The sequence below is a fragment of the Coenobita brevimanus genome, chromosome 100 (genome assembly GCF_032717465.1).
Source record: "Coenobita brevimanus isolate Jiangsu-jjx chromosome 100, ASM3271746v2, whole genome shotgun sequence".
Taxonomy (NCBI): domain Eukaryota; kingdom Metazoa; phylum Arthropoda; class Malacostraca; order Decapoda; family Coenobitidae; genus Coenobita; species Coenobita brevimanus.
The window spans coordinates 38,775,317-38,800,553 of record NC_137053.1 but is presented as its reverse complement, the minus strand read 5'-3'; the positions used below and the strand labels follow the sequence as shown (position 1 = coordinate 38,800,553).

The following is a 25,237-nucleotide window of genomic DNA, read 5'->3' as shown; positions in this document are numbered from 1 at the left end:
TGTACCAGACGAGTCTTTTCACATCTATAAGAAAAAGAAACTGACTTTATAACTTTGAAAAAATGTTCCAATGTTTACCACGGGAGCACAAAAATTTCTGAACTCACAGACATTGAGGGGGGTAAACATATGCTTTGCTGTAAGCAGTAAAAGCACCTTACCAAATCAGTTCATCCTGATAGTTTGTTATATTTTTCTGATTTCTTGGTTGGTAAATAAACATTTCTTGTTAAATCTGTTTCCCCTTTGTTTTTAGCTGTTCTGGTGTGACGACTCTGTTTGATTCATTAACGTAAAGGCAGAAGACACTGTTCTGATCTAAGTGTTTAAACCTTGCCTAACCTAGCTTAACTGCACCTAATAATTTAACCTAACCTAACCTTCAGTTGGGAAGTTGGGAAACGAAGTCCACATTTGGGTACGATGAGTTTCGTCCATTGTGCTGGAAACGGTCATAGGTACAGCTTTAGAACGTGACGATAATAACAGGGAGGAAATCTTTCAGTAAGAAAACATAATTTATCAAACTGAATATAGTCTGAAAAATACTGAAACAAGTTGGGGGAATATACATTGAACTGGAAAGGTCTTTCTGGTACTTAAAGTGTACATTTACCGGTAAATAAATCAGTCTAAAAGTACAGTACTTGTGTGTTGTTTCCGCCGGATTAATCGTTCTTTCGGACTAATCGGGCATCCCTTAACCCCTAAAACGCGGCTGTGTACGGGCGATCCCCCCGCTGTGGCGGGGTTGTAGCGGGGTCTGAGTACCTGTGGAAAAATATTTTCCAAAAATCATAGATTAACCCTAGAGCATTAAAATTTTTATGGCATATAGTACTTACATTCAGCTTTCTCCTGAGCCACATGTTGAGCCTTCGTTGACTACCAAAGGACTTGTGAAGACTTGCAAAGTTGGGTAACAAAGTCTTCACTCTCACACCTCCAGAAACCCGGTTTTCTTTCTACCACAGCCTCAATCTGTCACAGTACACTTTATACAACAACATACAGGTTGTTTGGAATCCGTATTTGTAAATAAGCACTGAAAATAAGGCTAAAATGAACGGAGCGCACGGCCGACATTCAGCGCGGTGGCGATCTTCCCGTCAATATTGTCACATTTGCCTTTTCTCGGCAAAAAACACGTATACTACATTTTTTTTCATCATAGGACTTCGCAAACGTTTGCCTGTCACTATTACGGCCATAAAAATCACTGTCACTGCCAGTATTGTGGATTGGGACTGAGGAAGACCATCGCGGCGCGAGTTTATTCAGCCTTACGGCAGGCACTTTATTCTCGCTCCTGTCGGCCACTCGCACTTCATTTCTATCACTCACTTTCTCTGTATCTGTTCTTTTTTTTGCCTTATTCATCAGTGTCACTGTCCAGTGTTATAAAAATAATATTTTCTACTCAACAAACTGTCACTGTCAGAACATAGAATAGGAAAATATGCTTTCATCTTCTTACACTGGAGTGACTGTCACTCGCAATACTTATATTATTACTATGTACAATTATTTACACCAAAAAACACTGTCACTGTCAGTGCTTTTACAAGTACGTACACTAATTTACACTCATCAGGCTGTTATCGTCAGCACGTAAAAGAAAACTAAACAATATTATCCCTGTCACTCTCAGTATTATTTCAAAGAATCTTACCCTTATTTTCAAAATCTACTTAGGCTGTGGTAGTCAAAGAAACACGGGTAAGCACAGAGGGGAACTTTGCACTCTTTGCACTGCAAGGAGGTGCGCCTAAAGGTTCTTTCCTGCCTGGTAGTGTGGCTGCACACATGACACCTCCTCATTGCTTTCCCCCTCTTTGCAGTGGCTGGCAGTGGCTCCAGGCGGTGTCGCTGAAGGTAGGCCATACACTGTAGGCGGTCTGGAGGTGTGTGAGGGTGGCGTTTGGGACCTGTAGAAAGAACCTGGCCGTAACGCTGAAGCAGCTGGTAGACACAAGTCTTGGAAAATCGTCTGAGAGAGTAGTTGGCTGGCTTCCTGTTCTTGATTTTATACAGGATGAAGGCATTCAACATGCACATATCAATCAAGTGCAAGAACACCTTCCTGTACCAACGACGATTTTTCCTCAGGCAGTCAATCTCTCCAATCATCATATCCGACTTGTCCACCAGCCGCATATTGATGTTATAGTCAATGACAGCATCAGGCTTCATCACAGGCTCGCCAGTCCTTCTGTCGACCTTCCCTGTTGCCAGCATTTCACCCTTGTGTACTGTGGTGAGCATGTTCACGACTCTCTTATCATGCCACCTGATCGCAAGCATCTTGTCAGATTTCTTCAGGTGCACGTCTCCCCGCTTTGACTTTTCAGCCTCGGGGAAGGCAGGGTAATGTGCCCTTTTGCTTCTGACAGTGCCACAGGAGCCGATGCCGTGTTCAGAAAGGTACTTGGCGAGTTTAGGAGCGGTGTAGTAATTGTCCGTATACAGGACATGATTCTCGCCAAAGTACTTTTCCAAAAGCACTTTCACCACAGAAGCAGAGAATCCAAGGGGGTCAGTCTTATCCAAATCGACATTGCTGGCGATGTAAGTGACGAAGTCAAGGATGAACCCCGTCTTGCAGTCGCACAGCACGAAAAACTTGATTCCAAAGCGGTGGCGTTTGCTTGGAATGTACTGGACGAACCGAAGACGGCCCCTGAACAATACCAAGGACTCGTCAATCACGACTTTCTTGAACGGGCGCAAGAACCTCGTAAACTTATCCTTGATCATGTTCAGGATTCCCCTCACTTTCCATAATGGGTCAGTTTGGGAAGGCTCATCATTGTTCGTGAAGTGAAGATAAGTCATCAGCTGCCTAAAATGATCGCGGCTCATGTATTTATTGAAAATGGGTGTTGGGCACAGCTCATCGGAAGTCCAGTATTCTTCTAACTTGTGTTTCCAGTTGTGCGGCATTAGCAACATCAATCCAATAAATACAAAAAGCTCGCGGATCGTAAGAGGCACCCATGCTGCCATCCACGACGTGGATGGCGTGGCCGCCTCACCTTCTCCTTCGCGAACTGGAGCACATTGCCCCTCGTACCTGTTTGTCTCGGTACAGATGTGCTCCATAACCTCGTCGTCAAGGAAGGCCAACAGGTAGTCAAGGCATTCACCATCCTCGTCCACAGGGAAGTCAGCCTGAAGTCCACACTCACTGTCGTCAAAGGGCAGATCCTCAGGCACAAAATCTGATCCCTCTGACCACACGAAGGCATCCAGCGTTCCCTGCCTAGGCTGGGAGGTGCTTGGGGCGGCGGGGGGTGAGGCAGGTCGTGTGGGAGTGGGTGAGGCAGGCGGGGCAACAGTAGGTGAGGCAGAGGCTATCCCAGGTCGTGTTGGTGTTGTGGTGGTGGTGGTGGTGGTGGTGGGAGGGACATTATCACTGGGCTCAAGGTCACTCGCGGTGGCGTGACTGCTGAGTTGCCTAGTGCGAGTTCCCTCCCTACGAGTTAGCCTTATACTAGGGGACTTAACTCTACCAACACGAACACTAGGCCTACGAAAACCTCTCAAACGTAATGATGCTCGTTTACTTCCCTTTCTCGGTGGTGAAGGAGACTCCGACGACTCAGGAGACAGGGCAGCAGAGGAGGAGGACGAGAGAACAGGGCTGGGAGTACATGGCGGGCATGCGGTGGCGTGACGTGGCGTAGGGGACAATGGCGGTGAGCTGGGGTCACCGCTCCTTTTCCGTTTTTCCCCCTTCCCATACTCGAGGCCCCTTCTCACCGGAGCCTTCCCTGCTGAGGTGCTGGGCACTGACACACTCTCCTCCGGCACAGAAACAATCACTTCTGGCCCGGACTCTGCACTGCATTGTGTGTCAGACTCAGCCAGGCTCGACCACACACCGACGTCACTGCCATAGTCCATTGAGGCTTTCAAAAGTTCTGAGGCTATTGCAGAGTCACTTAGCCCCTTAGTAGTTCCTGGTAAGGTTTTGAAGGGGGTTGAGGTCACAAAACCCTTTTTCGGAGGGCTAGAAGGCACAGACTCGGAAGAGCTCGAGTTAGACATGGTGTCACCGTGGCAGATTTGCGTGGACTGACGCTATTCTGGGGCAAACCGCGCGAAAAAATGACAGTGTGACAACTGGGGAAACAAGCGTTTCCCAGTAGCAAAAAGTGCTTGCGAGATGACGGCGCAGATTGACACGTATCAGCCGTCCGCGCGTTGCCATATCGCCTGACGAGGGAGGGCCGCGCATCGGTGCGTCGGTGGGTAAAAAAAATGAGACTTGGCAACAACCGAGGTCAGTAGTACAAAGGTCAAGTGTGCTAAACGTAGCTCACGGGTGGCGGGACTGATAGACAATACCAGCTGGAGCATGCTTGCCCGCGGTTATTCAAAATTAACTCAAATCGCAAACGCGACGACCCGCCGTTCTGCCCTTTGGGCCGACCGTCGCAAATGCGACGATCCGCGTTTTAGGGGTTAACACCATATAGCCCGGATGATCGGTCTATCTCTGTACTGTATTTCGTGGCATGTTAGACGCTGCAATGTGAAAGACGCACCCTAATTCTGGAAGGGAAGTTCTGAGAAAAAGTTTCTTGTCCAAGACTCCAGAAAGGTTGCTTGATATGAGTATTTTTCACTAAAATACACACTCACCTTTCAGAATCTCTATTCAGTACTCAATATCTGGTTTCTTTATTTTTATGTAAAAGAAGGATACAAGATATGAAAACAAACAACCCCTTCCTTACAAAATGTTACTGCATTCCATGACACTACCTTAACACATTAGTCTATCTATCTATCTATAGCCCGATGCCCTAATCCCGCAAAGGGTGGCCGCAGACAAAACGCCTCCAAGTCACTCTGTCACCCACCATTTGACTCCCCTCCCCCCATCTCACCCCCCCCTCCCTCATTACCTCTCAACTCCATCCCTCCACCTCATCCTCGGTCTACCCCTCCCTCTCCCTCCCTCCACCTCACCTACATACACCCTCTTAGTCAGTCTTTCACATTAGTACTGTATATATATGTTTGGTGTCTTTATTTTTATGTAAAAGAAGAGTACAAGACAAGAAAACAAACAAACAACCCCCCTTATAAAATGTTACTCCATACCACGACGCCATCTTAACACTACCTGTTTGTTTATGAAATATGAAGTCCGAAGTGTCCGATTCCTTTCGTACAATAATTTGAGATGCAATGTTCATCTCTAATAAAGTACACTACATATGTATCAGTATATAGAGATAAGTATTATTTTTCGTGAAATGAACTTAAAAAAAAAAAATCAATAAAACCCATTCTTTCATTCATTTAAGAAAATACAAAGCCCATTAAGTAAAGGAATACACTTTATCCAAAACAAATGCCTGCATGTCTTCCAGTGCCTGCGTGTACTGAATTTTAGAATCACAGACAACACAACCAAGTTTTCAAAAATCAATTACAAGGAACATTTACACCATTTTATGTACCCTAAAAGTACCAGAAGCCATCCTAACATGGAGTGATCGAATTTCATATTGCTAGGCACTAAACTGCTAATAATGCTGTAATTTTGGGAAGTATTATTTCATGTTGCAACTGTTTTTCCCATTTTTCACTAACAGTAATGTAAGACTGCTTCCTTCTATGATGCTCTTGTATTGAATGAACGAAATATAAGTAAGAGATGCCAGCCTAACAAGGGTTTTTAAATTTCCGTATGAGACAGACGTCTGTTACAATGACTCAACAAAAGTCATGCTAACCAACATCTCCAATATGATTCCCTCGCTAGTTAGTGATTGGATAGCGAGTGAAGTGATCATTATTCCCTTTCTGAAGGTTAGCAAGGGGTTCAGAAGTGATCATGTTCTGAGAGGTGGGGGAATGCTACGTGCTAAACTGCTAAAAAGCTGTAATTTCAGACAGTACTATTTTATGTTGCAGTTGTTTTTCGCGTTTTTCAGTAACTGTAATATAAAACTGTTTCCTTCTGTTATGTCTAGTGGTAGGTGGTGGCGACCATCATCCACTCACTTGATGTAGTGCTGCCTACTTCTTCCTCAGCCTTTATTTATTTATTATTTTTTTTCTGTGGCTGTCCTCCTCTCTTCTTATTTCTCCCATCTTTCCTGTCTCTTCTTATTGCTTTTCTTTCCTTTACAGGTGGCTTTACATTGAGTGACAAGCCAAATGGTTTCCTGTAAGCCAAGAAACCATTTACAACGCTGGGTGGTAACCATATAACCAAACCATACGTGCTCCCTACGTGTCAGCAAGTGGGTTGGTGGAGGGTTAGTGTCCCTCCCCGTAAAACAAATAACTCAAAGTCAGTGGCCACTCCTTATGGGATTATGGCATCTGGCAATTGATTGATTGATATTCTTGTCTCGAGTGAAACAAAATTTCAGTAAGAGAAGCCAGCCAAACAAGGGTTATTGAATTTCGATATGAGACGTCTGTTACAATGACTCAAATGTCATGCTAGCCATCATCTCCAGTATGATTCCCTCACTAGTTACTTAGTGGATGGCAAGCAAAGTGATCATGACTGCATTTCAGAAGGTTAACTGGGAGTTCACCAGTGATCATGTTAGCCTGCTAAAGTGGGGTGTATGCTAGATGCTAAATTGGTAAACTGCTTTGCCACTAAACCCCCAGACCATCACATGGCCAGTTGTAAACAAACCCTAAATTTTTTCTTGAGCCTGGGTGTTTGTAATAATAAACTCTGAGTATATACACAAGTGAATGTAACTTTTTACAATAAATCAGAGGTGTTTATACTAAAAAAAAATACTTGACTGCCAAACAGTGAGATGATCCTCTGTATAAGTGATTCTTCTAAATGGAGTCAAGGTCTTAGTCTCACCTCAAGGACGCATGGGGATATTTGATGGTGATTTTGAGACAAAAACGATCGTCTTCCACCCCATGAAATACGGTACCTAAAAATGCAAACAAGAAGCCCCCGACCAGGACTGACCAAAGGGACACGACTAAGGACCGAACAAAGGACATGGTACAGACAGCTACTTGGAAAGTAAGGGGTACAAATGATGAGGTGAAAGAAAGAGAGATTGTCCCAGTGCTTGAGGGTGTGAAAGTGGATGGGTGTGGATTAACTGAAACTAAATGGAGAGGTGAGAGTGTGAAAAAACAGGAGTATGGATGGGGTTATGCATGGAATAGGTGAGAATGAGAGGGCAAGAGAAGGAGTGTGTATTGTTGTGAGTAACAGATGGAAGGAGAACATAAGGGAGTATGGATCAGTTGGCTCAAGGATTGTGTGGGTAGGATTGAAAGTCTGACAATAAATGTGGGCGATTGTGTGTGTGTATGCATTAACGCAAGATCGTTCAAGCAAAGTGAGAGAAGAGTTCTGAACAAAAGTGGTGCAAGCAAAGTGAGAGAAAAGTTCTGAACAAAAGTGGTGCAGGCAAAGTGAGAGAAGAGTTCTGAACAAAAGTGGTGCAAGCAAAGTGAGAGAAGAGTTCTGAACAAATGTGGAAACTTGCATGGAAAAGTTTGAAAGGATTGAGAGAGTGTTTTTGATTGGAGATATGAACGGAAAAGTAGGGAATGTGACGGTGGATGGAGTAGTTGGTGAGTGGGGTGTACGTGCAGTGATGGATGAGAATGGCAGTGCTTTAGTGGACATTTATGCCAGGAGGGGGTTGGTGACAGCCAATACCCTCTTCAGGCACAAAATGATCCATAGGTATATGTGGTGAATGATCAGAAGGGTGGGCGGTGAACTGAATGAACAGAAGGCAATGATTGATTATGTGAGTGTGGATGAAAGGATGAGAAGGTGTGTAACGGATGTGAGAGTATATAGAGGTTCGGGGAGTGGACTTTCTGACCACCACCATCAAGGTCCAAAGGAAATGGAGAAATAGAAGAAAGGAAGGACAGGAGGAAGTAGTTCATACAAGGAAGGTGGAAGGGTTGCGAGAGGATGGAAAAAAGGCAGAATATAAGAGGGAAGTGGAGGAGCAGTTGGGTAAATGCGGATTAGAGCATATGGGGGACGTGTAAGATGTGTGCAAGATATTCACAGAAGAAATCTGTATAGCATGTGAGGTGGTGTGTGGGTTGAAGAGAAGACGAAAGGGGTGCAGGGAACAGCGTGGTGGAATGAAGAGGTGAGAGAGGCTGTGACACAGAAGAAGAAAGCATATAGTGAGTGGATGAGAAACAGGGGGATGGAAGAAGTTGAGAGAGGGAAGAGAGAGTTATATGTAGAGAGGAAGAGAGAGGTGAAATGATTAGTAAGAGAAAGAAGAGAGTGGATGAGGAATATGGAAGGAATTTGAGTGTAAAGTGGAGGGAATGTAAGAAAATTTTCTGGAAAGAGGTAAAGAGAGTTAGACAGGGTGGCAAAGAAGTTAGTTGGGGAGTGAAAGATAAAAATGGTAGATTACTAGTGGAAAAGTGAGAAAAAGTGAGCAGATGAAGAGAACACTTTAAAGAATTGTTAAACATAGAGAATGAAAGTAATCCGAGTGTAAGTGGCTGGGGAAGGCTGAAAGACAGGGATGTGAGAAGAGAGGAAGAAATCAGTAGGATGGAAGTTGTGGAAGCAATGAAGAAAGTTAAAATGGGGAAAGCCACAGGAGTTGATGGAGTATGTGCTGAAATGCTGAAGCATGGGGGAGAGAGAATATTAGAATGGATGAGGAAGGTGCGCAGATTGGCCTGGGAGAAAGTTAGAGTCACGGAGGACTGGAAGTCAAGTATAATTATTCCCCTGTACAAAAGAAAAGGAGAAAAAGAAGTATGTGGTAATCATAGGGGCATTTGTTTTCTTAGTGTAATAGGAAAAGTATATGGTAGGATACTTATTGACAGAGTTAAGGAAATAACAGAGGAATTAGTTGGAAAAGAACAGAGAGGTTTTAGGAAGGAAAGAGGTTGCGTAGATCAGATATGCATTCTTAAATCTTTGGTGGAAAAATTTCTAGAGAAAGGAAAGATGGTGTATGCAGCCTTCATGGATTTGGAGAAAGCATATGACAGGGTGGATGGACAAGGATTTTGGAAAGTATTGAGAATATATGGAGTAGATGGGAAGTTGTTGAATGCCGTGATGAGTATGTATGAAGGTGCTAAGAATGCAGTGCGTGTGGAGAGTGAACTGAGTTTATTATTCTATTTGAAGGTTAGATTGAAACAGGAATGTGTCATGTCTCCATGGTTGTTCACTCTGTATATGGATGGGGTTATAAAAGAGATACAAGGTGGGGCAGTGGATGTTGGAGCAGCCCTAATGAGAGTGGGCAGTGTTTGGCAACTCTTTGTGCTGTTGTTTGCAGATGATACTGTGTTATTAAGTGCAGACGAAGGGGAGCTCCAAGGCTTGGTGGATGAGTTTGGGAGACTGTGTAAGACACAGAATCTAAAGGTGAATGTAGGGAAGAGTGAAGTTATGGTCTTCGAGAGAAGTCAGTGAATGTACAGTGAAGCTGGATGAGGAGGAAATGGAAAATGTGAGTGCACTGAAGTACTTGGGTAGTGTGATGAGTAAGGATGGAAGTTTAGAGGATGAAGTGCTTGAAAGGGTACAACAAAGAACAAGGGTTCCTGGTTCTTTGAAAGCAATGATAAGAAACAGAGAAGTGAGCATGGAAGTGAAAAAGTTACTACATTACAGCATTGTGATACCAACTCTAACATATGGAAGTGAAGCATGGACCTTGTAGGAGGGACAGAAGTCAAGAGTGAGCGCAGTGGAAATGGGTTATTTGAGAGGAGCATATAGAGTCATGTGGAGAGACAGACTGACAAATGAGGAAGTGAAGGAGCGTTGTGATGTGGATGTGATAGGGAGCGTTAGGAGGAACACACAGAGGTGGTTTGGCCATGTGGAGAGGATGGAGAGTGAGAGACTGACGAGAATGTATATGAGTGAGGTGGAGGGGGTGAGAGGGAGGGGGAGGCCAAGGATGAGATGGAGGGATGTAATGGAGAGGTATATGAGAGAGGGAGGTGTGAGCTGGGAGCAGGGCAGTGAAATGGTGGGGGATAGGGCGACATGGAGGCGATTTGTTTGTGGCCACCCCTTATGGGATTAACCCCTAAAACGCGGATCGTCGCGTTTGCGACGCTCGGCCAAAAGGACAGGACGGCGGGTTGTCGCGTTTGCGATTTTAGTAAATTTTGAATAACCGCGGGCAAGCAGGCTCCAGCTGGTATTGTCTATCAGTACCACCACCCTCTAGCTACAACTAGCATACTTTACCTTTGTACTACTGACCTCAGTTGTTGCCAAATATCGCGTTTTCCCCCCGTCCCCCCCCCACCACGGCCCGGCCAGCCTGGCTGTGATACATGGCAGCGCTCTGAGCGCTCAGAACTGTAAATCTGCGATCTCCTCTCACAAGCAGTTTATGCTACTAGGAAACGCTTGTTTCCCCAGTTGTAACACTAGCTTTTTTTCTCACGGTTTGCCTCTGTTTAGCGTCAGTTTACTGCAGGCTTTCAAAGTGAGATTATGGCGAGTTCTAGCTCTTCCCAGTCAGTGCAAGCGGCCGACAGGAACGAGAATAAAGTGGCGGACGTAAGGCAGAATAAAAAGCGCGCCGTGGTGATCTTTTGGGAAGTAATATGATTGAAAATAATGTAGTATACATGTTTTTAGCTGTGAAAATGGAAATGTTTGTTGAGTGACGGGAAGACCCCCGCCACAGTGCATGTCGGCCGTACGCTCCGTTGATTTTAGCCTTATTTTCGGTGCTTATTGTACAAATACGGATTCCTAACTACCTTTACGTTGTAGTATAAAGTTTACTGTGACAGAATGAGGCTGTGGTAGAGGGGAAACCGGGTTGCTGGAGGTGTGAAAGTGAAGATTTGGTTACCCAACTTTGCAAGTCTCCACAAGTCCTTGGGTAGTCCACGAAGGCTCAACACCTGTCTCTGGAGAAAGGTGAATGTAAGTACTATCTGCCATACCAAGTATAATGTTCTAGGCTTAATCTCTGATTTTTGGCGAATATTTTCCTACAGGTACTCAGACCACGATACAACCCCGCCACTCGGGGGGGATCGACTGTACCCAGCCGCGTTTTAGGGGTTAAGTCATCTGGCAATAGATATAGACAATGATTATGATCCCATATAAAGCCTCAGTGTTTGATATATGATTGCTGTTGCTATTTTCTCCTACTGGTACAGTTTATTATTACCCTTGTGCAAGCTTACAATCATTTGTTCATTCAAAGATGGCCATTCCACTTGTCACTGTTGGGTGCGTTGGTGTCAGTGATGGAACAGTAGTGTGGTGTTGGAGTTCAAGCAGCAAGTGAAGTGAAATAACTACCAGCTTATTTGAGTTGGAAACTTGTTTTTAGCCTTACGTTTGGTGGTAAGAAGCAAGTGAAGTGTAATGAAGCGAAATAATAACCACTTTAGTTGAGTTGGAAACTTGTTCTTAGACTTTGTTGGGTGTGTGACCATTCAGATATATCCCCATTAAACCCATATTGTAAGTGACTCAATATTCAGTAAATATTTATACTGTGTATTTTTCCGTGCAGCCCTGTTGTAAAACAAGGGCATTTATGTATTAATGTAAACAAAGATCTGTGGATACAGGGCTGAAGTACTGTAGTTTAATTTCAGTAAAATCAGTTTCACTCCCAAGTGATTTAGGGACCACAACATAAAACAACTGTAGTTACACTATATACATTCTCTTCATTAAGCCATATATTTGATCAGTATTCCTCCCTACTCCATCTTTCAGTATTATTTATGCCTTTTAAGTCTAGAGGGGACACTCACCATCCACTTGTAATGCCACAAGAGCCAAAACATGAGAGTCATGTAAATTAAGGCTTTGGTACGTAAGCTATACATTTGTAAGTGTTTACCCTTATCTATTCTAGGCTTAAGGTATAGAAACATGCTTGTACCTAGTAGTTAATACATGTTCTTTTTATTATTATTTCTGTAGGTGTAAGATCATAAATCTCATTTATGCTGTGCTAGTCCTTAAGAATATTTGTACATGTTGTAGGTGAAGCTTTGCTGGAGGCATACGTGGGGTATTTGAGTGGCGTATCGTCTGTACTCATTTTCTATTAAATCAGATCTGATGCAATCATAGTAAAGTCATAATGTTGTTGATTAACATGCTTATAGAAGAAATAATATCGTATAGAGGGGGAAAGCCGTTAAAAATTTTAGTTAGCTAGTACCCGAGGACATAACGTAATAGTTGGGTAATGTATTCCTCCGCCGAGAGGATCCTAGCGACCGCTGTTGATTCAGCTTACGACTCTTTGTGTGGGATAATTAGAATAACTAAATTTTCCCTGTCAGATTGAGAGTAAAGAAAATTAATATCTGCATCCATTCAGAATCAGAAGTTTAGAATTGTGACCCTCATATGGGGTAAAGCAAAAGTACCCTACATGTCATCCAAGTTGCTTAAGAGTGGCAGAGGGGGTGTTAGCCAGCTCCTGGCTCACTCTCAGTTTTGTCTCTGTGCCGCGTACAGGTGAGTTTCATTGATCTGTTTTCTTCCCTTCCCCCTTGTTCGTACTGGCGTTGTGAAAGTTCAGTGATATTATGTGTGCCGTTGTGACCTACGTTGTAGTGAGACTCACTGTCAGTTTTATCTCCGTGCCACGTACAGATGCTGTGAAAACGCCACCTCAAAAACTCCCTCTAACCGCCATATTGTAACTGCCCTAGCAAAGTTTGTTAGGATTTACATTGTGCACTCACCATTTACACAAAGCACAGTGATTTGTTCTTTTGATTATGTAATTGTTTAGTGAATTTATCTTGTGAAAGGAGAATAGTCGTGATTTTTCTTTTGGTATATAGTGTATCAATGGAGTCGGGTGTAACGTTTCTTCTGGGCATGGCCTAGAGAATCCCGCGCCAGGTGAGCTCGGAGAGCACCCTAAGTCCCCAAGGCACACTCCCTCGCCTGATGTGCTCGGAGAAAGCCCTATGTATATGTACCTGTATAAAATTCGTTGTGGAGAAAATTCTGTGTACTGTGAATAAATAAAATGTTAAATGATTAAAAAATCTAGAGTTCTGTCAAAAAGTAAAGTTTCATTTCTTAGAGAAAAATCAGTTAAAGTTGTCATTTATTAGTAAATTGAATAGTATTGTATAATGTAATGTGATTTAAAGAAAGGAATGATATTAGTAAATTCAGCATTTTGAAGAGTTTACTGAGTTTCACTGTCATTCCTCTCTTATATCTCTCAAATCCTGTATAACTTCTTCTCATAACCCTCGTGCCTTGGTGGGAATTGTTCTCGACCCCTGTGCTGAATCGGTTTTGGAAGTATAAAGTTCTGTTATTGCATTGTCACGCTACCCAGGGTTGTTATTGTTACGCTACCTAAAAATTCTCTTATTGTTACGCTGCTCACGATCAAGCTACCAAATTTCTTTCCTATTAGTAATTATTCAGAACAGCCAATTTTCCTTGTGTGCGATATTTGATAGAGAGAATTAAATTAATTTTGAATAATCTCGGATCCCAACCAATTCCACAGTTAGTCCGACAATATCAGGATAAGGGTCGAATGAACCCTAGGGATACAATTGTGGTGCTCGCTGTAAGTCGGCCTCAAACAACAACATCCAATAAAAGGGATCGGGCATCACACACTCACTTGATGTAGTGCTGCACTCGGGTGACTCCCCTTTCTTCTCTTCCTTCCTTCCTTCTTTCCTTCCTTCCCTCCTCCTCTGTTTTTCTTTCTTTCATTCTTTCCTTTTTATTCCATCTGCGGGTGACGCTACACTGAGTGAGAAGCCAGATGGTTTCCTGTACAACAGGAAACCATTTTCTATGCTGGGTGGTAACCATATAACCAGATTATGGTGTCTGTTGGTTTAGTGGCGAGTGGGCAATTAAGGCACTCCAATTGGATTGAGCCTGTGCAGGGTTATATCCAAGGATTGATTTGAGTTTATTGTTCTTATAATGCCACTCAGGGATGAGTGAGGTTGGTCACTCATCTTAAATGTCAGGACCAACTTGCCAATCCCTTACACTCCTCATGGGGCAACACAGGATTAGTCGATAATGATGTCTTATTCTTTCCTGCACAAATAATCCACATACATTCCGTAGCACTTTGATCTTCATTGATGTCTCTTATAAACTTTAGTTTCTTTCCTTAATAATATCTGACACCACTTTGTTAAAGAGGGTAGCAAAAACACTCATGCAGGCTTTTAAAATTAAAAATGTGGAAGGGCAGATGCATGACTGATCACTGTTTGCTACCATCCACAGTGCCTGTGCCTTCATCTGTTTGCCAAAGACGTCTGCTTATATCAACCTTTTTTTCTTTCTCTCTTTTTTTTCAGGTGTTAACAGAGGTTTTAGTGAAGACTCAAGAATATCCCTGCAGTTACGTAGACTTTCTCGTGAAGATGACTCTGAGCGCTACCTTGCTCAGGTTCAGCAGCTGCAGGTAAACTATTCTTATCAGCAAAAGCTGTTGAGTAGTAAATGCTTAATCTGTAATTTTTCATCTGCTGTTCCCTTGTTGGATGTACTCTAAGGAATGAGACTAATACCGATTTTGTGATACAACCAAGGCATTTTTATTTTTGCATAACACCAGATGCAGGCATGCCAATTACTTATTTAGAAGATAAGCATATATTACGCTTGAAGGCAAGTCATTATGAACATGATATTTCCTAACATTGTTCCACAGGACTCTGTTCTTTCGCCCACAATTTTTAACCTGTACATGGATGACATTCTTACACCCCAACCATTCATAAACACTGTCTCAGATGATGATGATATCACTGTGATATCACTGTATCAACCTTACACATCACAAACAGTCTGCACATTACAGCAAGATTACAGTACCTCAACACATTTCAGGCAAGGTTGAGGACAACAGACTGATAGTTTTTTTTAGCCAAATCCACTGTCACACTCATTACCAACAACCAGCACAAGTACCAGGCATGGGGCTGAAGGCTGACCTTGGCCTCCAAGACATGCTTTGACTTTGACCTCACTCTTCAAGCTAGGCATAAGTGTAAAGGCTTTGTGATATTTCCAAAGCCAATTGTACACACACACACACACACACACACACACACACACTTTTTTGTGTCTATCACTACATTGTCACCACTCACTCTATACTTTTTCTTCTTTCAGCAAATATTTTCATTACTTTATGTTCACAAATAGTTTTTCACCTACCTGTAGGTAGGTAAGTCATCCTCCAAAGATGCTGAACCCAATTCAGCGCATAGTTATATTTGCTGATGCTATTTCACCAGCTGCCTGCAGTGTAAAAATTAATTTTACAATAATCCCTTATTTATGCAGATGTGCATTATCCGGACGTGTTCATTATCCAGACGCCGGACCTTTGCTCTATTAAACTGTTATCTGAATTTATGTGCTATCACCTGGACGCAAAAGTCCCCGAGAATTTTCGCTGGCCACCCGCCATGTTCAGACATTCACTATCATGGCTGCTGGGCTTGAGCTGTGAACGGGAAGTAGTCCGTAACCCACAACCAGAGCTAAAATGTCTGTCCACCCCCGTACTGAATGGTCAAAGTCGTGTGCTCGTCCAATCACTCCCAACGAACCTCCAGCGCCCGAGTAATACGACTGTAACCCTCAAGCAGTGTCAAAAATCTGTATGCATCTCCACCGAATGTCCAATGTTGTGCATCCACGAGGCTAAGTCTTTCACAATTGGCACCACCATCGAACACAGACCACAAGCCGCGAATATATGTTTGGTAACAACAGCCGTCTGCCTCTCTACTGAGCGTCCAGTGTTGCCTGGGGACTGAGCTAAGTCTTTCCCAACTACCACCACCATTGAACACAGACAAGCCACGAGTACATATTTGTTCAGTGACAGCGGCTGTCTGCCTCTGTACTGAATGTCCAGTGTCGCCCAGTCACCGGGCTAAGTCTTTCCCAATTGGCACCACTGTCGAACACAGACCACAACCCACGAGTACATGTTCGGTGACAGCGGCTGTCCGCCCTCTACCGAACTTCCAGTGTTGCCCAGTCACCGGCGGACACACACACACACACACACACACACACACACACACAAAGAGAGAGAGAGAGAGAGTCTTGCCCACGATATGATTACAATGTCAGTACAGTAATCTCTGCATAAAAGCATATGATAGTACAGTATGTGTGTATGTACTGTACAGTACACTTTCATTAGGTATGGGTATTTGTTTCAATGCCACACCCAGCCACCTCAGCCAAACAACCCTAATGGGATAGGTTAGGTTTGATTAGGTTAGTTTAGGTTAGGATATGATCACATATGTAATTTTGCCTGGGAAACACATTGATCATATTTTCGAAAAAATCCTATGGTAGGTTTTGAAACGATAGGGCAAGCATCGTTCCTGGCTGAGGGTTCCCGGTGCTGTCTAACACACACCACAAGCCATGAGTAAATGTCAAGTAAAAGCACCCATCTGTCCCATCACCAAATGGTGGGAGTCCCCTGGCCTCAGGGATTAGTGTGAAACCCGCCACCACATGCACCTGTTCTGCTTCCCTACCAGTTGGTCAGAACTGCCTGGCAGGCTGCATTAGTCATACACTTCCTGAGACGGTGATGTACTGGCTATCCGCCATTATCGTCACATCCTAACCCTTGCCTGGGCAAATGGAAGTGAACCTAATGTGCAGATCTTAGTTTTCCGCGTTTTGTTTCGTGTGTGCTCGGACGCAACCGTGGGGTGCAGTATGGTAGCGCTGTTCTGCTTGCTGGCCAACAAGCCTGCACCTTAGTTCCCACCTTTGTTTCACCTGAGTAGCTTGCTTGCAAGAATGGCTGTGAATGCGGTTGCTTTTGTGTTGGTCCCCTACCTTATTCAGGTTGTGCCCTTCCTCAGGTGTACTCTTGTGTGTATGGTGATGGCCCCACTGCCACCTGAGAAGCAGAAGAGGAAGGTTCTGACTCTGGAAGACTGATGTGAGATATTGGGCAAGGTTGACATGGGCTTGACCACAGGATGCATACTTTGCGAATATGATCTAGCACGTTCAACATTGTTTGATATCTAGAAGTCATGCAACAAGCTTATGCAGTTGGGACAGGACTTCGGGAAAAGCACACATAGGGGTGACAGAAGGGTAATGGCCCAGGCCCAGCACACTATTATCGACTGGTTGACTCTCTTGTGGTTTTGCCAGCAACATGGTGCCAGTGTGCTAGTGCATGGGACCGAGGTGAAGGCTGCTGCCGAGAAGTTTGCACCCCTGCATGACGTGCAGGGCTTCAAGGCGTCTGAGGGATGGCTCTTTCTCTTCAAGCTTCATCATGGACTTCCTGGCCATAAGGCATTCGGAGAGGTTTTGGATGTGGCAGCGGAAGAAGTAGACCTGTTTCGCCAGAAAGTGCAGCGCCTGATCAAGGACAAGGGCCTTGCCCTTGGTCAGGTCTATAACGCTGACAAGACTGGTCTATTCTACCGCTCCTTGCTCACCAACACCCTAGCTGAGGGAAAGGAGAAGACTGTGCCTGGTCAGAAGTTGTCCTAACAACATGTCTCTGTTTTGTGCTGTGCCAGTGTTGACGGGACACACCACCTCAAGCCCATTGTTCTTGGGTGTGCAAAACAGCCACATTGTCTCCGTGGGTTGATGGATAGCCTGCCTGTTGGGTGGTACCATTCTGTGAAGGCCTGGTTTACTGCTAAGATCTTCAGAGATTAGTTCCATGGATACTTCATCAAGGAGGTTAACCATTATCAGACAGAGGTCCTTGGTATTGCTCACGACCAGGTGAAGGCACTGCTGCTTCTGGACAATGCCCCCACGCATCCATCTGAGAGGAATTTGATTGCTTATGACGAGCGGATTAGGTGCATGTTTGTGTCACCTAATACGACTGCTCTGATTCAACCAATGGACCAAGGTGTTACCGTGGCTGTGAAGAGACGGTACCACCAGAGGTCCCTGAACAAGGTTATGGTGGTGCTGGAGGCCGAGGATGAGGCTGAGAACACACATGGGGAACATACCTTGCAGAATCTTCAGCATTACGATCTGAGGTCTTCACTGTTCAGCTGGGCAAACACGTGGAAGGAAGTCTCCATGAATACCCTCAAATGCTGTTGGTCTTGTCTTCTCCAGGGAATCGAAGCTGAGCACAAATTTGAGGAGTTTGATGTGGATGATTTCCACAACTTTTTTTTTTTTTTTTTTTTTTTTTTTTTATGTGTCCGACTCTGGGCAAAGGCTCAGGGCCTATTTCTTGGGGGCAGTTGCCAACCCAAGGCCCAGTAGTCCTCCTACACCTCCACATGTCACCACTTCGGCGCTAACACCCACCGTCCATATTGAATACATGCTAGGGCTGTCTCATACAGGACCGGTGTATTGGTATTAGCGGGGGTACTTTTACGACATGTCGGCGGGTCATCTGGTAGATCAGGAAAGTCTGCTTTTTTTTAGGAAATTCAAATCCTTAAACTGTTCCCTGCCCCAGCCAGGATTCGAACCTGGGTCCATCAGGACTGCAAGCCCCCTCTCTACCGATTCAGCCACCGCCTCCCCCTTGAACAGTAGGAGAACAGGTGAACGTTAACGACATGAAGGATTGGCTGCACTAAAACAGCGGTGATCCTGGTTAGTAAACCAGGTCTGATGAGGAGATCGCTGCTGCTGCCTATGTGGGCATGGAAGAGGACAGCGAGACCAGCAAGGATGAGGATAATGACCCTGACTTGCAGTCCTCTGCAGCACCTTCACTCCCTCGTCTGAGTCTCCTCCGTTATTACCTGGAGGGGATGCTGGAGTATGCCAAGCACCCACACTGTGACAGGGAGTTGGTGCTGCTCAGCCTGGCGATGGAGCTGTGGGGTGTCCAGGCCGCTGTCATCCTCCGGCAGAATCATTGGTCCTATCGTCAGATCAGGATTGACTCTTTCTTCAAGCCTGCGACCCCCACGAGTACCAGCCCATTCTCACCACCACCACCACCTTGTTTCCTGCCTTCACCATGGGACCCCCAACCGAGCATGTTGACAGCCGTTGAGTCTCCGTTTGACATAAGCTTGCGTGTCATGGGGTTTTTAAATAAATGCTAATATTATTTAAATGTGTTCTGTAATATTGACGAGCAGGGACAATGATTGTCTTACTAAATCAAGCAATGATTACCGGTCCGCTTCGCCGGACTCTCTCAGAATGAGAATTTATAAACTTTCTCAACAGTACACAACAGAGACTACTCAATTGCTGTTTATTAGTACTGTTAGCCTCTGGAGAAAGTTACTTCACCCCTGACAATAAATAACTAATACTAATAATAGTATCAGGTTCTTGCTGGTGCTTAACTTCTAGGAGGCACAACGGATTTTAAGCTTAATACAAGACTGGCCTAAGTACCAGTTATGAATAGCAAAACGTTTGTGCAAGCTAGGAGCTATATGGAAAATAAGCTTAATTGTGGAGAAATGAAACAAGAGTTTACATTACATTAAGCCCAAGAAAAAGAACTGTTAAATTTATTTATTACAAAAATAAATTTAATGTTACACTTCAAATGAATTCAAATAAAGAGATCGTACTCACTCACTCACTCGAGCTAAATTCTTATGCCTAAGAAAAACACCTTAACTAAGCTCTTAAACGTAGGAAAATACAAAAAGGAAATACTACGGTCCTTTCACCGCAAGAAGTCCGTTCAGGGTGGGGCCCACCTGGTGAATCACCTCTAGCAATGCTGCCAAATCAACCATAGTACATGCCTCTCTCTCTCTCTTATTTCCTATCTATGTGCAATTTGAAATTATTTTTTATATTCTGTATATAGTAAAGGAAGCTATATAGTACATTCAGTATCACTTTTTAGAATTATAACAACGATTTGAATGAATTCTATGACACGTGGCAGTGCTTTTTTCCCATGTTGCCACGCCGAGGTCGGCGAGGGACCCAGGGTCAGAGAGAGGATTAGGCCTACAGGGGAAACCTCTTAAAAATAAAACGTGTCTAGACTTTTACTTCATAGGTAGTGTGGAAAAAAGTTGAAAATAAATAATAAATATATACAATATACACACACACACATATATATATATATATATATATATATATATATATATATATATACATAGAGAGAGAGAGAGAGAGGGAAACAGGTGGGATGGGGGTAGGTACTGTAGGTAGGGAGACAGCGATAATCCGATAATTGGTGGTCAAATTGGCAACGTCGCACTCGGGGAAATCCCAACTTCTGCCACACCCTGAACGGACTTCTTGGTGTGAAAGGACCATAGTCAATGAATGTGGTGTATCACCCAAAGAAGGGTGGGAGCATTGGAGAACTGTAGTCTAGTGGAGTCTGGGTGCTGCTGACCTCTCTCTCTCTCACTTCTGGAACACAGTACCTCTCTCCGTCACAACAGACACTTGACTAAGTAACTTGTGGGAAAACAAAGGGGAGAGCTAGGCCGCATTTTTTAACGGTCAGGTGAGTGAAACGCGCCCAAAACAAATCGCTCAGCAGAAGCACTAATGTGTCTCACAAAGACAATCACGTATGACAATGAAAAATTGATTTGACAGAGCTTCCGTCCGAATGAGCGGTTAACTGAACGATAAACTGGGATTCCACTTGAGTTCGCGGTTTCCCACAAAAGCCAATGTCACTAGCCGACTCGTGACATTACGTCCCATCAAAATCAAATCTTTTTTCCTTCAGAAAAAAGATTTCAATATGCATACATATAAATCCTAGCTCAGTCACACAAGATTCACACTGTGGTGTGTGTGCTATCCTGCTACAGGAGAAAGTCGCAGTCGCCAGTGAGCGAAAAAAAACTCGTATTTACGTTAATAGAAGCAAGCTTGAGGGAAAAAACTCCGTGACGATGGTGAAAATCCTGTACTCAGGTCAAACTGAGCGAAAAGTCACTACATTAACACTGACAACTAATTGTTGTGCAGCGTGATGTATGTAATACATGTTGTAGGTGTAACAGTTGTGGTGTAACTGTACCTACTTGTAAAATGACACAGTAAATATTAATAATCTGGCGATGACGAAGGCAGAGGAGAAGAGGCGGCAGCGTACGGCAGACGATCAGCTGGCCCGCCCAGCAAAACTGCTACGCCCATTGCTGTACCTGCAAAATCAATTGAGGTGGAGCATCAAAAATGTCAATGAGACAAAAATTTTATTATGTTACAATTACTCTCTTTGCCTAGCAGTCAGTGCTACGACGTACATTCGAGGTCGCCATTATCCCCCTTAACCTACAGTACTTATATTAAAATCGGGGAGCTGAGAATCCTTGTGCAAACTCGGGTCTTCCATAGCCTCGAGTCGCCTCTGCGGAGTTCTCTCTCGAACTTCCTCCTTAACCTACGGAACATAATATGTATGTACAGGCCCTAGACATGATGTGTCCTGTGGGGCCAATGGGCGAGACGTCAGGTCTGCACCCACTTCACCACTACCCTGTCTCTCAACTGTCTCAGAGATTACGGGTGTGGTTACGAACGGCACAGGAAGGACATGTCCCTGATTAGTGGTGTTACTTTGACACACACTGCAGGAACGGACAAAACTATCTATGTCTCGTCCCATCCCTGGCCAGAAAAAGTCAGCTCGGATACGGCCCTAGGTCTTCCTTTTGCCCATGTGACCTCCTGAGGCTGAACAATGACCCCATTGTAACACTGCTAGGCGGTACTTGGCGGGAACAACAAACTGCAGTCAAACCTCGCCCTCGGGTGTTCGTGACTCACGGTAGAGCTGTCCTTGTTTACGAAGGAACTTGGCTCGACCTCCCCTTGAATACTTGATTACTCGACCCTTTTGTTTGTTCCGCACGGCAGCAAGTGTCGGGTCAGAATGTTGTTCTTGTACAACAAGTTGACTGCATATCAGATCTTGCGGCGATTCAATGATCACTGGGGTGACACAGTCTGGAGCCTCAGCCATGGCTTGTGTTACCGCAGCAGCCGAAGTCTGAGTAGCGTCATCATCGGAGCAACTATCCTTGACACCGGGAATATTGCTGATGATGAGGTCAAATAAAGGTTCTGGTATGACAACTGCGAGTGTTGTACCAGTATAAAATGGAGATGCTACCTGGATACATGCCTCAGGGAACAGTCTCACTGATCCATCAATAAGGTTTGCATGGATCTGTCGACCTGTATACTGCTCAGGCCGAACTAGACTCTGCTTGACAGAGCAACCTGAGGAACCATTATCTCTCAAGACCTTCACAGGAATGCCTCCCACAAACCCTGGCTGAACAAGGAAGGCACTGTCACCTGTGGGAGGGCCTGTGGAGGAAGCAGCTAGCCACTCATGAGGCTGCTGAATTGATGCGGCAAACATTGTGCCTTGGGGATTATAAACTTGAGGGGTTGTACTCACTGCATGTGAAGATGGAACATTGGCCATCTGTGGAGGGGGGTTCACTGTCACTGTGGGACTAGTGAACTGTGGGGGAGTACCCATACTGGTAGGGACGTGACCACCGTGCTTCTGCTGAGGAATGAAGGCTGCGCTCGCTTCCTGCGTCTTTTGAGCTGGTGGTGAAAAAGTTTGTCCCGACGGTCGGTTGCGTGGCTGATACTGCTGCTGGTTAGAGTACTTGTTGTACCTCTTCCACTCAGGTTTCTGAGTGTTTTGACCCTGGTCCTTCCACTGCAGTTTTGGACCTTGACCATTATTCTGAGAATGGCCTTGTTGTTGGGATTCAGTCTGAGACGATTTCCCAGATTTATCAGGTTTTCTGTTCCAGGTGTTTTGCTTACGAGTTTGATACCCTTATGCAGTAAAGAATGCGTCAGCCTTTTCTGCCATTTGGCTGGCATCTTTCACCTGGCAGATCTTAAGTTGTGCTATGAGCTCAGCAGGCCACGACCTCTCTAGCTGTGTACACAGCATAAGGTCAATTATCCCCTCACGCGTGGAAGGAGTTTCATCTTTCTCCATCCACTCACCTAAGTAAGCAATGAGACGGTCGAGGAACTGGACAGCTGTCTCCTTGTCTTGGAGACGAGCTCGCATGAACTGAACTTTGGCATCGTCTACTGTGAGACCATACACCGTAGTGAGTGCAGCTTTCATCATCTCATATGTGAGATTGTCTCCACGAATTCTGTGGAGAATATCGAGGGCAGGGCCCTCAAATAAACTAAGAAATTGGAGCCGCTTAGCTGCCTCATCCAGTTGATACATGTCTGCCATGTCCTCAAAACGAGCTATGTACGGCTCGATTCGCTCGCCTTCCTTGTATGAAGGAAGCTTGATGCGTGGGGTCGCCAGGACATGTGTAGGAAGAGCACTAGTGGAGCTTGGATTAACTGCACCAGATGTGTCTGAAGCCAAGGAATCTCGCTTGAGCTTCAGCACTTCAAGTTCATGTTTTTCGCGTGCTTCTCGCCCGGCACGTTCGTGTTCTCGTTCTCTGTCTCGTTGTTCACGCTTGTATTTGCGTTGTTCTCGCTCCTGTACTAGCTCGAGTTCGGGTTGTTTTTGCTTGTGTTCGCGCAGTTTCTGCTCGTGTTCGCGCTGTTCTCGCTCGTATTCGTGCTGTTCTCGCTCGTATTCGCGTTGAATCTTACGCTCTTCACGGGCATCATTCTCGCGCTGCTGGTCCATATTATGCCGTGAGAGTATGTACTCTTTAATTTCAGTTGGGTCTGTAAGACCCATATCTTTGGCTTCCTGTAAAAATACGGCGGTAGCCATGTCGCTAATTTATTAAGCAAACCGAAACTGAGTACTGACTGCTTCGCAAACGAATGCTAATAACACAAGTAAAGAATACAGACACAAGCTAGTGGTGACCAGTCTTATCTAGTTAACTGGAAAAGAATAAAGCAAAAATCCAAATAACTGAGAAGACTCAATAATTAACGCAATGGGTACGGCAGCTTCCCTGGAGCAAATAAAATCGTCTGGCGTTACCAAGAATAAACTAGAGTTAAGTACTCTTTGATTAATAAAGCAAAATTCACTTGCCAAATTAATGGTAACCACCAGTAAACTTGTACCTATAAACTTTAATGATAAATACCTAAATATGAATGAGTGAGTATTATCTCGTGAATAGCTTTAGAGCTAGGAGTTAATATCCTGGCGAGGTCGCCAATTGTCACGGGGTTTTTAAATAAATGCTAATATTTTTTAAATGTGTTCAATAATATTGAAGAGCAGGGACAATGATTGTCATACTAAATCAAGCAATGATTACTTTACCGGTCCGCTTCGCCGGACTCTCTCAGAACGAGAATTTATAAACTTTCTCAACAGTACAGAGCAGAGACTACTCAATTGCTGTTTATTAGTACTGTTAGCCTCTGGAGAAAGTTACTTCACCCCTGACAATAAATAACTAATACTAGTAATAGTATCAGGTTCTTGCTGTTGCTCAGCTCCTAGGAGGCACAACGGATTTTAAGCTTAATACAAGACTGGCCTAAGTACCAGTTATGAATAGCAAAACATTTATGCAAGCTAGGAGCTATATGGAAAATAAGCTTAATTGTGGAGAAATGAAACAAGAGTTTACATTACATTAAGCTCAAGAAAAAGAACTGTTAAGTTTATTGATTACAAAAATAAATTTAATGTTACACTTCAAATGAATTCAAATAAAGAGATCGTACTCACTCACTCACTCGAGCTAAATTCTTATGCCTAAGAAAAACACCTTAACTAAGCTCTTAAACGTAGGAAAATACAAAAAGGAAATACTAGTCAATGAATGTGGTGTATCACCCAAAGAAGGGTGGGAGCACTGGAGAACTGTAGTCTAGTGGAGTCTGGGTGCTGCTGACCTCTCTCTCTCACTTCTGGAGCACAGTACATCTCTCTGTCACAACAGACACTTGACTAAGTAACTTGTGGGAAAACAAAGGGGAGAGCTAGGCCGCATTTTTTAACGGTCAAGTGAGCGAAACGCGCCTAAAACAAATCGCTCAGCAGAAGCGCTAATGTCTCACACAAAGACGATCACGTATGACAATGAAAAATTGATTTAACAGAGCTTCCGTCCGAATGAGCGGTTAACTGAACGATAAACTGGGATTCCACTTGAGTTTGCGGTTTTCCACAAAAGCCAATGTCACTAGCCGACTCGTGACATTGTGTCTGTCTTTTGCCATGCTGGCTCATAGTATATTGTATTGTATTGTATCAAATAATCTCTCCTGGTATCTCCCATCCTTAACACTAACTGAGGCAGTGACCCCTCGTCTACTGCTGCA

General features: G+C 44.2%; 1 protein-coding gene across 1 annotated transcript in view; it reads left to right on the top strand.

Annotated features, from left to right (window-relative positions):
- The window catches only part of nonC (serine/threonine-protein kinase Smg1), a 1,312,439-nt gene that overhangs the window by 8,156 nt on the left and 1,279,046 nt on the right, over positions 1-25,237 (top strand). The window contains exon 2 of the mRNA XM_080284159.1: positions 14,335-14,441. Within this exon, the coding sequence (XP_080140285.1) occupies positions 14,335-14,441 (107 nt within the window). The remainder of the gene's footprint in view (positions 1-14,334; positions 14,442-25,237) is intronic.